The sequence below is a fragment of the Athene noctua genome, chromosome 17 (assembly GCF_965140245.1).
Source record: "Athene noctua chromosome 17, bAthNoc1.hap1.1, whole genome shotgun sequence".
NCBI lineage: Eukaryota > Metazoa > Chordata > Aves > Strigiformes > Strigidae > Athene > Athene noctua.
In genome coordinates this window covers 4,855,162-4,871,102 of record NC_134053.1, presented here as the reverse complement: position 1 = coordinate 4,871,102, position 15,941 = coordinate 4,855,162, and the positions used below count along the sequence as shown (strand labels likewise).

The following is a 15,941-nucleotide window of genomic DNA, read 5'->3' as shown; positions in this document are numbered from 1 at the left end:
TTCATGGATTAGTGAAACCACATACAAGGCAGTAAATTTCAGTTTTCATCCTATTTTTTGTCTAACTTTAAAAATAGTTGTTTCATTTCAATAGAAAGATCCCTCTGTAACACCAAACGATCTTAAGTTTTCCTTTAACCTCGGCATTTCACTTTCGAATTGATGGCTTTCCACCTTGCTCTGAACAGAACAGAGGTCACAGTTGCTTTAGCAAAAAGCCTGACTGCAGCGTTCAGCAAAGAGCAGACACTGCACAACCACCCAGATCAGCCGCCTGAGCTAATTCAGGTTGAGATTTCACTGCTGGAGCCATCATGTGTCATCACGCAGCTCCAGAACAAGCCCAAAGGTTCCGCTCTGAGCCAGTGTCTCTGCTGGCTGAGCGCTCACCCCACCAAAGGGACTTGCTGGCTTCTTTAACAGATTCTGGGGGAACTGGGAAATCTTGCCAAAAGACAAAGGATTCAGAGACAAAACATACAGTGCCAAATCCAGCTGCCAGGGGGCTGCTTTATCAGGACAGCAGCCCATGAAACCCCAGCAAAATCATGGAGGGAGCTGACTAGAATTTCCTACATCACAATCCCAGAATTGCGACTTTGACAAACACGGTTATGAAACAAGAAGGAAATCTCCCCCTTCTTTTTTTCTTTTTTCTTTCTTTTTTCTTTTTTTTTTTTTTTTTTTTTTTAAAGGGAGGAAGTGCATGAAACCACTAATGAACCAAGAGGTTTGCCTGGCATTTCATGCCAGAAAGCTCTGTAGCACTTGACTTAACCAGAGACACTGAGCAGGGAATCACCTCCCCTCACTTCACACGTTTCCAATGCAAATGTCCGTGTCCCACTCAGTCGCCTCCACTCTGAATCTTTACTGGAGAGAAACAGGCACTTCTCGCTTGCTATTCACCAGGCCTGTTTTACACATCGAAGAGGACTCTCACCTTAGCGGTGCCTATTTATCCCTGTTGCTAAAAAGCAAACTCATGTTTAAGAGCTTTCACCCCAACACTTGTATCGCAGGTACCCAGAGCTAGACAGGATTAATTTGTTCCTCAAACACAGCTTCAGAAGCTAAATGGAGTAGAAATTCTCTCTGCACTTCAAACCTCTTCCTAGGCCTAAATAACTACTAGCAACTATTTTTCTCCCTTACAGGAGCATTCAGAAAAAGATGGATGCAAAAGACTCCTCAAATAAAAATTTTGACATGAAGTACTGTTATTTTCTAATTATGATACAATTCAAGCTAAATTTATGCACAGTGTACTTTAAGTGTAGAGTAAACTGTGTGATAATGGAGAGAAAGTGCTTGTATTGTAAAATACATAATTCTGACTAAAAATGTAAATTTCTCATTACCTCTAATATAGCTTGTGGGAGCATTACCATAACAAACATGCACAGCATTCATGAGACAGTTCATAGACACTCATAGGTGTTTTGCAGCAATAATGAATAACACTTAATAGCTATTACTTTCATAGCTTTTCAAATAAAAAAGACAGCATTGTCCTATATTGCATTCAATTATTCTTCATATTTCTCTATGTTAATCCATTTCTTTCTGTTGACTCTCTGGCAACTGGAATTCTGCTGCTCCCCTGAAGGTGCATGAAAGCAAATGTGAGCCAGGAAGAGTTGGCAGCCTCCAGTTTAATTAGATAATCTACTTCCAAAGCTCAAAAGTGAAACAAAAGGAAAAAAACTCTCATTAGATCACCTATAGCTTTTCCAAGGAGTCTAAGGAGGAAAAAATACTGCTATTAAAAGAGCAATACGACTTATTAAAAAAGCTATTGTACGTGCCTCACAGCATTTTGGCAAGGGTTAATGCACAATAGCGCTTGGCAGCTTACCTGTTCTCTGCGCTTGGGTCATTGTGCATACAGGTGATCGTGGCAGTGGTCCTCGCGCTGTCCGTCTCTTCCTGAACCCCCCACTGGTCTGCATCACTGACTCTGATGTCCATGATCTTCACACCCGGGGCTGTCCTGATTCTGTTGGGGAACAACAGGGATTGCTTCAGTTACAGACCTCCTACAAATAAATCCAGAGAGGTAAACAAGGAAGATGAGAGGAAATATTCCCTCTTCCATTAGTAATAGACTGATACATTGCAACCGTAAGTCACTCTGCTTTAAATGTCTAAAACAGGTCCAATCATTTTAAAGAGATGAAGTATGAGTTTCATTATGTGCAAAGCCAGTTAATTTTCAGCTTGAACAATGTGGAGAGAATAAGAATGCTTTCTGCTTCGGTGGCACCAGTTTGATATAAATGAAACAGATGTGACTAAGCATAAGTTGATTTAATTTGTTGTGTCTGTCTTGCAGTTTAAGATGGAGAATCAAAGCACTGTGATATAAAATATATTCTCCTGCTTGCAAACCTTTGGGAGCAAGGTGCCTTTTAATATTAGGGCAATCTGCATGGAAAAAATGTGTTTCACTGCTCAAAGACCATAATGCAGGAAGGAGAGAGAAGGTATACATTAGCCTAGATTCAGGACTGAGAAATGAAAATAATTATGCCATTGTACTGGGATCTATCAAACTGGGCATGTCAAACTCTTGCTGCTGAAAACAGTTATGATGCTGACATGGAAAACCTTCATTTTCTAAGCATGGCTAGAGTCTGAAAGCAGTTTGGTAGTTGGTAAATGTCACAATTTTTTGGCTTAAAAAAAATCTGGTTAAAAAAAAAAAAGTCCATGCTCCACTGAGGCTCAGCATTAGGAACAGATTGCCAAGGAATAGAAAAAAAAAAAAACCTGCTTTTAATAGCAGGGACTTCATTTGTGCAGCTTGACTCCTAAAACAAGGCTGGGATTTCAACAGGAGTGCTGCAAATATGCCTGGAGAACAATTAGGCAGAAAGCAACTGCTGTAGCGCCACGTTCGCCACTACTGTGACTTAATTAATTAAAAGCAAAGCCAAGAGGGACCCCTTAGTTGTATGGTGGAATGAAACAGCACTGCTGAGACTTGAAGTGTTACTTAACAGTGAATTGTGATGGATTTGCCCCAATGCCTCATGGCCAGTTGGTGCTCATGTTACACTATTAAGAATTTCCTTTACGTTCTAGCTGAGTTCATGGGTTTGGATCAAAGTAACTTCAAGACTCAATGGGTGGTCTTTTCCTCTGAGAAGGAATTAATTCATTCGGCTTTTATGATATCCTTACTTTTGCCTGTAAGGCTTTACTGACTTGATGGGCCAAATTCATGCCTGGCATAACCAATCTGATGAAAAATGTTTCCTGTAAGGAGAGAATTTTACTTGATATTTTTCTAATGGTCTCCTTCATGTTTCTCCACAGTCATTCATATCTCCAAACAACATGCCTCAAAGCTTATGTGCCCTTTTCCTATCATCTCCTCTTTTTTCAGAGGAACATTCATTTATTCTGTAGTAATTACACTGGACAAAATAATTCCTGCAAGACACCTACATGGCTTCATTGCAGACTGGTAATTTACATGAGATAGAGAATTAGGCCTTCAGGAATGGATTCAATAATTTTTAGGCTTAGTCAACCACTCTTAAAAAAAAATCATTAGGAAAAAAAAAAAACCCCACACCACACACTTTTAAAATTTTCTCTTTCCCAGCCAAAATTATATTTTTTTTAACAAATTCACCTCCCCACCACCCCCTCAATTTCTCATGTTTTCTCTTGACAACATGTCTGGAAACTTCTAACCCAACTTTCCACTCAAGTCAAAGCCCTGGTTAATTAAAAGTTAATTGAAGGGCAGGAGATACTAGGGAGAGTAGGGGACAGGACAGCTGGATTTCACCCATGATTTCAGGATTCATCAGCCTTTTTCCACCTGTCAGAAGCTTGTTACATCCTCCCCCACAGCTTTTGCACTCTTCTTCGCTCTGCAGCATTTACTTTCATCTACTCTGATCAGAATCTAGCAGGTTGGTTTACCCCAATGAGGATAAAAAGCAACATGTCACAGTTCCCTGCCACACCTGAGCAAGCTTTAACCATAGAGGACGCCTGTGCAGCTCCCTTCTTCGTGGAAGCTGAAGCTCCTGCTCCTCTTTACCTCCATCAGTGGTCCTCACACACGGCGTAGGGGTAAGGACACAAGAGCTTCAAATATCCACATCTATCTACACGCCCAGCTGTTCCAACCTCTCCAGACAGTCTGCACCCCAAAACACTGGCTTCCCTCTCGGGCCAACCCCTCAGTTGTGTCAGCCCCCCTCAGCCAGGGAGCATTGCTGTTTCTTCTCTTGTGTCTGAATACAGCTGCAAGATGCTTTTTGCCTGTCTGGACATCAGATGAGACTCTCCTGATGCCTGTCCTGTTGGCTCACCACTTGACTTCTCCTTCAGGGCACTGTCCCTTAACAGGAGGCCTTCTGGTTTTCGGCAATGCTGTCTTGTTGACTGTGCCTACAGCTTTCGCTTGCTGTGTATCTACTGTCTTGCTGGGTTAGCATCAAGTGAACATCGCATACTCTGTTCCCCAGCTACTTTTTCCAAAAACGTCTCAGAACGCTGCATTTTAGGAAAATTTCCAGTCTAATCCCCTGCAATGCATCTGCTCTGGTGGGCTGAGACAAGATGTCATTTTGCATTTTTGGATATCAGTAGAGCCAGGAAGGTTGAAAGAAGGAAGAAACTGAATTCAGCTTCTCACTTAGGAAAAGTCAAGAAATTCAAATTACACCAGCCTACATATGGGAGCTTTGAGCCTACTGTTCTTCAGATAAGTGATTCATATCTTTAAATCTGCCCTCAAACTCCACGGGCACAAAAATTATTGTGTTTGGGACTGAGGCTTTGCAAAAGAATAATTCCTAGCAAAGCTGACATTAACTAGAGAAAGGATGGTGAACGGCTAGTGCGTGAGCCTGGGCGCTGGGTTTATTGCCCTGCTCTGTGCCAGGCTTCAGTTATAACTTTGGGTGGCTCATTTAGCTTCCCTGTACCTCCCTTCCCCACATATAAAATACTGAGTTGGAAGAGCAGCACTTTCCACAGGGAGCTGTAAGGATAAATAGAATTGCTTCAGAAAAATCTGATGTCCTTTAAAGTTTACCAGCTGAGAGAAATTCTGCCATATCTGGACTTGAAAACATGGAAACCACCTACTGAAGTATTTCACAGAAGTATGACCCAAGAAGTAATGGTTACCACTGTTGTGTTTAACCCCGCAGGGAGCTAAACCCCACACAGCTGTTCACACACTCAGCCCAGTGGGATGGGGGAGCTAATCGCAAAAAAGGTAAAACGCCTGGATTGAGATAAAGACAGCTTAATAGAACAAAAAATCATAATAATGATAAAAGACTATACAAAACAAGCAATGCAGCAACGCACAATGCAATTGCTCACCACCCGCTGACCAATGATGCCCAGGCAGTCCCCAAGCAGTGGGCTGCTGCCCCCAAGCCAACTCCCCCCCAGTTTATTGCTCAGCATGATGCCATATGGTCTGGGACATCCCTTGGGTCAGCTGGGGTCAGCTGCCCCAGCCGTGTCCCCTCCCAGCTCCTTGTGCACCCCCCCAGCCTCCTCACTGGCAGGGCAGCATGAAAAGCTGGAAAGGCCTTGATTTAGTGTAAGCACTGCTCAGCAACAACTAAAACATCACTGTTATATCAATATTATTCTCACCCTAAATCCAAAGCACAGCACTATAGCAGCTACTAGGAAGAAAATTAACTCTATCCCAGCCAAAAACAGGACAAACACTAAGATGGTTTAATTTTTTTTTTAATAAAGAGAATTGTGGGGGAAAAAAAAAAAATATTTCCATGAAATACTTGCTTTCTGAAAAACAGAATTTTCTGACAGAAAACTGTTCTCTTAAAAAGCACTTGCCCACCTTTAAAACATTACAACTTATGTGGCATTTTGATAACGCAATTAGCAGAGATGCAAATGAGAGAGAGGAATACTGAATGAGCTCAGCAGAAGTTAGCGTGCAACAGGGCCCCCACGTTACAGCCTGTATGGCAAATGAGGTGATTGCTATTTATTCATGATGCTCTCTTCTTTAGGGGTGGAGGAGGTTCTACAAAAAAGGTGACACCCTCAAGCACTGCTTTTCGTAACACTTATGCCCATAATATCTTAAGAGGGGGTAGCTGGGGGTGGGGGGGGCGTGAAAAGTGGCAAAGCTATCCAGAACAGGGAATCGATGAAACTGCTTCACGGGTGAATTTAACTCTCTTCTCCAGCTGTAAAGGCAGAATAGAGGAAGCTACTTTCAATTTAGACTTCAGAATACATTTGGTATCCCTGGCAATGTTTTCTTCCCTGAACAGTGTGTCCTCCATTTACTGTAGAATATAAAGATGGAAACATGATAGACTGAATGGAGCAGGCAAGCAGAAGCATCCCCAGCCTGCCAAATTGGAATGACCAGAAACTATTTTAAAATGCAATCCCAGCTTTAAATGTATGCGACCCCATGAATACGGCCACTCTAAACCTCTTCCCTCAGTTATTACAACAGAAGGAAAGGAGAAGGTATGAGTAATCACCAGGGCTGGAAAGTAACTTAAGGGCTGCAAGGGATTTACACAGCCGAGCACTTAGCAGAAGTGGTGCAGGGACTTCCACTGCCTCCCAGTCAATTAACTGCAAAATCTGAAAGGTAAATGCTTGCTTGCAATACACCCCCAGCAACACTCCCAGCAGCCGTAACTGGGAAGTAAAATCCTAGCAAAGAGAACTTTAAAATAGAAACAGACGGAAAAGATATTTAGGAAATAAAACAGGAATGTGCTCACAGCAGATGGAAAATGCTCAAAATGATGGGAAAAAAGACTTTTTCAGAGCTATTTTAGAAATCCTCTTATCTCCCCCCCCACCCCCACCCCATTATGAGGGAAAACATGATCTGAGCTAAATTCACTCTCAATGGCACACTAATAATAACGGTTATGATAATAAATTTCATTTGTAATTTCCAAGCATTTCTGTAGTCAGCCCTTCAACACGCATTTTTAGCCCAATTAAAAATAAAATCATCATCCTTCCCCTACAGGAAATCCAAGCTGTAGGCCAGTTTAGTTAACTTGCCTAAAATTATACTGTCTCTGCAAAGCCAGAATGAAGGTCCTTACATCCTGATTCCCAGGCTTACACTTCAGCTAGACACCCCTACCCATCTTTAAGACCAAACCTGAGCAGAGCTGAGTAATTCCAAGCCCTCACAGAGCATTTTACATATTTGAAGAATTGCACAAACAGCAAGCAATTAGTTTGAATTAGGTCCCTGGGGAGTTTCTAGTTAAAATACATGTGTTTTAAGATACATTAAGCCAAGCACTATAAATTAAAATAATCACTGAATTCAGACGTAACATCTGGGGACTTTCAGGGTGTGGGTGAGATGGGCAGTGTTTCTATGTAGGATGGAGTAGAAGCATCCCTATATAGGGGGAGGAAGTGAGTTTGTTGGCAGATAGAAGGAGAGAGGGTATGTGATTCACAGTTGCCACATCCAAGTGCATTCCACGGCATTTGGGAGAGAGGCACAGACAGTCAGGAGTTCATTGGTGTGAGCGTATGAAAGCAAAACCATTCGGGAAACTATTACAGCAGATGGAGGGCTGAGGTGGGACCAGAGCTCCCCTCAAGGGAGGCACCATCCCTCTCTTTTGTGTTCCTAAGCTTCCTGGCCAAAATTCTCTACAGATAATCCATAAATACGAAGAAAATGAGGTGACACAAAGTTGCCCAGAAAACACATGGCAAACCCAAGGATGACACCTAGAGCTGCCAAGGAGTGTTTTGATACCTTCACCACAGACCCATCCAGCTCTCCTGACGCTACTGCAGAGCCACTAATAACAGACAGTGTGGCCTGCAATGGCCATGCAAGACCAGCCTGTGGGCAAATATATGCTTTCTGCTGCTGTGGGCTTAAAGCAGGCATGAAATAAGAGTGCAGCTAATCATCCTGCACAGCCTCGCCTCTTTACAGCAGTCAGATTTAAAACAACTCAAAGTAGCAGGTCCTTCACAAACTAAGCAAGTATTTCTTTTCTAAAGTATTTTCCCCAAGAACTTTACTTCTTTGTTCTTTTATATTTTAAAAGACCTGTCACAGATTTATGTTCCAACTACTTCGCCATCAAATTCTCCTTAAAATAGCAACACTAGGCTGTTTGTTTCTGCGATTCCATATTAATGTCACTATAAGTAAAGTTATCTTTCTAAGTACATAAAATACACATCAAAATACACAAAGATCCTGCAAAGATCCAAGCCCTCTCCAAAAGGTCACAAGTGTAGGAGCACAAATAATATGCTGCTTTATTGCAAAGAAAAAGAAGCAGCCTGCAAAGCCCTGTGGAGAGGTGTAGGTAGATGTCAGGCAGATGGTAATGTGGAACAGAAGACAACTGCAATGCATCAAATAAAAGGAAACCCCAAGCAAAAGGGTTTGACAAATGGTACCAGCGGGTTAAAAAACTCAACATGGCCCTGGTATATAGCCAGTGGCAATAGGTGTTACCAGTGAAATAAGGTGGGAACTTGTGGGACAAAAAAACCCCCATGTTTGCCCTTAGGGATAAAGACAGCTCAATATTTAGAGACAGAGCCAGCAACTTCCAAAGTCAGTTGGAGTTTTACTTAAGATTTGACCTCCACACTTCATCCATGCTAAAAACTACTCCAGTGACCGGCCCTTCATTGCAGGTCCAATGCATAATTGTCCCAAATTTGTTTTTAAAACAAGACATGGATATGCTGTGCTCTGCCTGCCTTGGCCTTGCTTCACCCTGAAACGCCCCCCCACTGCAAGGCCGGAGCTTTCTCAGCCACCACTCACCCTGTGGAAATGCCCTTTCTGTATCTCATGACCTCGGCACTCTCTCACCTTTACACCATATCAGGAAATTTGCCTTTCCCTCCCTTCGGTATACTTCAATTTCACTCTGCATCTGTTATTTTTATGTAACCTTTTGTAGCTGTCAAGCATTTAGGGATGCAGTTTCTATGAAAACAGTTATTACTGTCGTATATCAGAATATCTCTATCCAGCATGCACTCAAGGAAGAAAGTTAATGCCAAAGCACCAGCTAGGACAAAGCAGACGAAATAGGTACAGCGACCAGCACAGTGCAAGTAGGAACAGAACTGCTCAACAGACATGGTGGCTACCACGAAAAAAGCCCAACAACTCAGAGAACAGAAAACCCTTTGAAATCATGGAGGGGATCAATGCTAAAGATTTAGAATGATACAATTACCTCTCTTCTACCTAAAAGGTGAAGCTATCAACCTACTTTTTTTCAGCCCATCAAATGTTTCAAAATATGCTAAGCATCAAGCTCACTAGCATATTGGATTTTGAATAATGAAAAGAGTAAACAGGATTTTAATTTGGATTCTGGCAGTAAAGTGCTTTCCATGTGATAAATTAACTATTAGGGAAGACAAATTAACACAACCTACCCTTGAGTATGATGGCTTATGATTTTGAGGAAGCTTTTACGGAAGCATGATCAAAATAAGGCAGGATGAAACACAGGCGATGACAACGGGGGGAGTATTTTATCAAAAATCCTCCCTCCTCCTTTTCATCAAACTGTACGTGTATCTTCACTAAAAAAGTGCAGCAGATTTTCTCAAGAGCCCCCCATTTTTCCTAAGAATGTCTAAACGTTTTAGGAGACATCTCCAGCTGGTCTAAATCAGCAGAGATTAATGAATTTCATAGCAATTGTTTAATATTGAAAAGTTGAATTTCACATCTGTGAAGGAAGATCAGCAAAAGAGGTGTCAACCCTTACTAATTTTTTTGAAAGAGAAGGTGTCTCAGAAATATTTTCTAGCTGTAGGATCATAAAATCATAAAATCGGCAAAGAGTATGCGAACGTCTTCAAAGCAGTCTAACATCGTGTTGTATTTCCATATCCAATGAAAACCTACCCGTTTTTGCCATTTTTTTAAAGGAGATAAGACATTTAAAGATCTCATCTTTTTATTTCAGCAGAAAGTCCATTTTTCAATCTGTTCTCTCTCTCACTCAGGTAAGAAAATGGAGCTTAGAAAAACAACAGAAAGGCATCCTAATTGTCTTGAAATTAAAGCTATTAATTTTTATTCTTATTTATCCCTGTCATAAACTAGACCTGTTTATATGGGTTACCAACACTGCTATGGAAACCTGAGAGGTTCTGAAGCCTTTATGTAATACGAGATGAAAATGCCATCTCCCACAATGAACACTTTTCTTTGAAATATGTTGACAGTGGAATTCTGTCCCTCTGGGAGAAAAAGGGTTGCCAGGCACTGAGGCAGAAGACGCAGGGTCCAGTTCTATTGACCCAAGACATTTTATTAACCATTTAACTGTCTGGGCAACTTCAAAATGGTGAATAAGGATGTTTACTAACCTTTGCTTGGAAACTCATCCAAGGATTAAAAAAAATAGTTCTTTCTCATGAGACACTGTTCATTTTAATACTTAAAAGTTGTACAGATAGTGCATTTCAATATATTTCTGTAATTTCCCAGTAGGTATTAAAACGACATGTCAAAGAGTTCTATAGCAATTGGCATTTCCTTAATAAAACTAAAAGCCAAAATTGATTTGGGTCCACCTGAAAACACTGTTGTGCCTTTAACATACAAATTACTTTAATTATAGTGTAAGCAAATGTGACTACAGATTATGCTGAAAGCTCTTAAATTGCAGCAAACTCTTCACACCAGGAGAACAGGTCTGATTTTTGGGTTGCCGACCCTGGCATCCCACCAGCAGGACTCCAGGGACTCCTGCTACACCAGCACTGGGAAGCAGGTCAGGTCCTCTGTCCTTTGCCTGCCTGGAGGGCAGAAAACGGTGCCCATAATTCGCAAATAAATACACAATTTCTAAAACTCACTTGACACTTTACACTTTCAAAGTATCCAATAAACCTGAACTAACCATTATTACTATTGATCAAAAGGAGACAACAGGCCTTTTTCCAAGTCTAAATGATCCTTGCTACCAAACAACCGGTATCATCCCTTTCTCATTAGGATGCATAACCAGCTCACACCTCTGCCTCCCCTGAAAGAGGAGAGATATTTCCCTTTATTTCACTGCCTCTGTTCCGTTAACCGAGTTACGATGTGTTGATCATTATTCAAAGAGCTCAAGAGTGCCTGCTGTCACACACTCTTAGACATCTCCAAGAATTGATGTGCCCTCTCTTCTCCAGCACAACAATCTGTGGTGTACCTTCTCTGCAGAGAGAAGAGGTAAAGTGCTGGAGTGGTTTTCTGTAACACATGTCTACAGAACAAATATCAAAGCCCGCTCGGTCTCTTCAACCCTTCTCTGAAAGATCTAAAACACTCGGGCTATGTCCTTTACCTTGAAACCAATGCAATAATAGACGAAACTCTTCCTTAAAGCCTAGAAATACAGGAAAAAATGCATTACCAAGTCTGAAGATGTCCATAGTATTTGAACTTGGAATTCTTGCAATCATGCACAAACACAGCTTTGAAAACTATAATGAAAAAATCAAAGTAAGTCAGAGGTTTCCTCCTGCAAAGACAAAGATACTTAAAGGTTTCCTTTTACTGAAAGGCTCCTTTCAGAAATCAGCACTGAAAAAATGTTTGCAGCCTGAATAGAGTTCAGGCCTCCTGGGAGACAAAGAATTTTTATAAAGGGGTCATTTTTCTAGCTCTACAAGTAAAAAAAAAAGCCCTGAAGGTCACCATTTCTGGAAGCACCTAAACAACAACAAAGTAAAAACTTTCCATCCCTCTCCCTGCCAAACTAGATAATGAGCTTCATAGCACTGTCTCGGTTAACATTGGATGGGGGCTTACAGCATTTAAAATAGTCCATCGCTGTGGCTGAAAGTGCTCAGCACCTTGGAGACAAACATTTCCTGTGATGAAAAAGTTTATTAAATACAATTCAGACTAATACAATTAATTATCTTTTACCAGACGTCAACGTATATGACTTAGGATCAGAAAAAATTTCCTGCGTTGCTGCTGAGTACTACAGTCAACCCTAGAGTTTGTTGTAGTTGTCAAATTGTGGCATAATAGCTCAGCTCAGGGCAGGTGGTGACTGCAAATCCCCCAACTGGCAGATGCCCAGAAGAGGCCAGTGGCAGCCAGCCTGTGGCTAGTCTTGAGACAGCATGTGCAGTCTGGCCAGAAAAAGTAAATAACGGAGGCAGTCTGCATGCACTGAACGGGTTCTCACCTTGACTTTCACACAGCTAATACACCTCTTTCAATGGTTTAAAAAGTACAAGAAAGACAACCAGCAGTGAGGTTGATGCGCTGACAACACGTTGACATGCCTCTTAGGAGATGAGGCTAAAAGCAAGATGACAGTGGTCATCTTTACCTAAAAGATTGCTTAAAACTGCACTAGTAAAAATAAATAAATAAAAAAGAACATTAAAAGAGGATATTTTTGAAACACATATATACCTCTAACTTCTGAAACCAGCCCAAATCCTTGGCACATCCAACAATTGCTTAACAGCATGAAGTGGTCTTTAAGGGATCTGTCATACTTTTTTCCACACTTGCTCAGTACTCTGCATAAAAAGCAGCACAGAAAAGGTTGTTATTAGAAACTCCACCTAGGCTGTAGCAAGGAGACACTGACCTGAGCACAAGGGATGGAGTTAGAGGGAAGAGGAAAAAAAAAAAAGCACAGCAATGAAAATCCTTCCAGAATTAAAAAGGCCACAAGAACTTTGCCTGAACTAGTAGTTGTTGTTTTTATTGGATTATTTTATGGGGTTTTATGTTGTTTAATCGAAGAAAGAAAATGGATGCCATAAAATATGCAGAGCTAACTGGGGCTGCAGAGTACATTGCTGAATATTGCTAGTAATGCCATTTCCCCTTCACTGTCAAAAAATAAAAATATCGTTCTTTATATCCCTGTCACATGGAACAGCGGTCCTCTCGCACTTGCCAATCAATCATTTTGGAGTGCACCTTTACCTTGAGCAGTATGTGCTAGGACGGTGAATAAGGAAAGCTCAGGAAATAATCTCCCTTTCCACAAGATAGAATTCAATTTCCAGTATAGCTCAGACCAGTACTTTTCTTGAAAAGGTGGCACCATATATTACAGCAAAAAAGCATTTTTCTGCTGCTAGTGAAAACTTTAGTGAGCATTATGATTATGCGGTTTGTACTCCAGGCACCAATGACCACCAAGCAGGCTAATAATGTGTGAATTCTGATGAGAACGAGCCCTCCAGCTGGGATAAAACATCAAAGACTTTTTTCCCCTATTTTTTTTTGGCTTTTTTTTTTTCCCCATTCTGCTTTCTTTACTATAAATTTTTTTTCTAGCTGCAGACAACTTTCCAAGATTATTCTAGAGAGTAAGCACTTCACAATAAAATTACCCCACTCTGGTGCCCAGGTAGCCCTAGTTAGCCCTTTGGCCACTGTCTCAACAGGCTTTTATCTTTGACAGCCCAGTTTGGTTTCTTCAGGTGGTGCTTCTCAGAAGCTTTTTGAAGACTCACTGCAGGTAGATTGAGCTTTCATCAGTGACTCTAAATCCCGCACTGGATCTCAGCAGATTTGGCAAGGGTTTTGCAAGTCCCAAGCTTTGTCTCTCCTCCAAGCACAGCTGACAAAAGCTGTGCAGCAGAGGCTGGCTGGGTCCATCATCTCCTGCAATAAAGTCCAGAGAAAGCCCCACAAGTGGATGGTGCCAAAGCACTGGCTTGCTGGATTTCCCTGCAATATTTCTTGCCATAAAGATGAAGAGACAGTTTTTCCCCTCTAGATGCCCTGAAGCTCCAAGCCCCAGCTCTTGCTCTGCAGATCTGGCCAAAATATCATTCTGCAAGCTGGTACCTGACAGACAGACCCCAGCAGGCCCAGAGCCTGAGATGGGCAAAGAGGTCAGAAGGATTCAGCCCTCCAAAGCCTGTTGCTCACAGTGCTGCCACAGCTCAGAATGCTTCTCCAGCCTTGCAAAGCTGTCAGGAAAATTTACCAGCCACCACACAAAAATTGCTTGCCGTTTACCACAGTGATTGATGGTAATGCAAGAAACTAATAGCATTTTACTTGCCTGTCGAAAGAAATTACTCACCCTGGGCCAGCAGGATTGGGGAAGGATTCTTTAATCCTTGCAGCGACTTTTAAATTAAACTCTAGTGTTTGCAGAGCTGAAGACCACTCGCAGACAGCAGCCTGCTTCAGGATAGGTTCAAAAACGTGATACAGCACATGGGCAGATAGGTCCGGCACAGCAATAAAAGAGTAAACGGCAGCAGCACACTGTGTTTCTGACTTTTTTTAAAAAAAAGTTTACAGATTTCAGAGGGCCAAATCCATTTCCAGTTCAGTAATCTCTAAGAAAAATCTAGGCCCTGGCACTGTAACAAAAAGTTGTAGAAATAACAAGACAAAAAGGCCATCATCAGAAATTGGAGACAACCAATTTAAGTGGTACAGAAAGGTGCTCTCATTTGGTCTATACACACGGAAGTGTTTAGTAGTATAGGGGGTCAATTCACTTCCTAAATCGGTAGAGTTGATAGGATCATTCCCTCTGTGGCTTTCCCTTTCTTTCCTAACACCAATACTAAACCTTCCTTTAGCCTTTGGCATTTTTCCTTTATCCTCGCAATTGGTCTGTTTGCCACCAGGACTGCTGTGTGCTGGTTTTACCCGCACTGCCCCAGGGAATTTCACTAAATAGTAAGGGACATCACACAGCATTTTTGAGGATAGGAATGAGCCACTCTCAGAGTTTTGATTTTGGTTAGCCTCTGTTTTCTTGACCAGCCTTTATGATTCAAGCTCCCATTCTCAGAAACTAGAGATGAAAAATCATCTCTGCAACAGGTCATGAAAAAAAAGGGCAAGAAGAAACAATTCATGTTTCGTGAAGACCATGTATGCCTAGGTGCTAGCTACTAAGAAATTGCTTCAACTTTCAGCATTTCAAAGCATACACTGTGTTTGCAATAACAAACACTTTAAAAACAGGCTTTCCCACTGGGGGAGTTGGGGGGCACTGAATCAACTACCTATAAAACCCGCTACAATCCTTTATAATGCATTCAGTAGTTTTCAGCGAAAAACACTCACAGTGAGATACCAGATCCCACTGAGCACTAAGCACATCCCATTCTTGTTCTGCTTTTTCAATTCTAACTAGTCCCTAACCCTGTTAGTCATGAATTTGCGATTAATGAGCCTTGTTTAGAGGATGTGAATACTGAAATTGTTCTGATATACGGGCTCTTACTACACAAAGACAATCTAATTCAGTGAGGGAATCTGCTGTGCTTAGGGGGTATTCCAAACCTTCAATAAAGGAAATCAGCTGTTAAGTCATTTTAACAAGGGGCAGCATGCTGTGCTCTCGGCTCTGTGGTGCCATACGATGGTCTCACAGCTGGGCATCTGGGGACAAAATCATCTTCATGTGTTAAGGATGTTTAACATCTGCTTGTAAATCTGGGGCTGGTCAAAAAATGGCTGCGACTGAACCGAGGATGGTGCAAGTGTGGTTTTCCACCCGAATTCTTAACTATGAGAAACATGCACACATACGCACCCGCACACATAGTCTTTTGAGCTAATATAGCAAAGGACCAATAATCCAGGGCTAAAATAATTATGACTAGTTATGCTTGAGCAGGAAAACAGCAGCCGTTCCTCTCTTGCTTCAAGGGGACAAGAGAAACAGTGCCTTCACGGCTCTTCTTCCCTGTGCCTGGAAGGGAAGAACTGTCCCTTGGGAGTCTCCCTCTCCCAGGGTATCCAGAGGAGGAGATTACCTCCTCAGCTGGGGACAGGGGGACAGGCAGGACAGCTCTCCTCTCCAGGCTTGACAGCAGGGCTAGAGGAAGCCCTGCTTGCAGTCGCATCAGCCCAGCCTTCTTGTTGACTCTAATAGGAAATGTATTTCCCAGGCCATGAAAACACTGATAAAACTGGGAAA

The 15,941-nt window shown here is 41.8% G+C and overlaps 1 protein-coding gene across 1 annotated transcript in view; it reads right to left on the bottom strand.

The window, feature by feature from the left end:
* TMEM132B (transmembrane protein 132B) overlaps positions 1–15,941 on the bottom strand; it is a 254,709-nt gene that overhangs the window by 143,240 nt on the left and 95,528 nt on the right. The window contains exon 3 of the mRNA XM_074921417.1: positions 1,859–1,999. Coding sequence (XP_074777518.1) covers positions 1,859–1,999 — 141 coding nt within the window. The remainder of the gene's footprint in view (positions 1–1,858; positions 2,000–15,941) is intronic.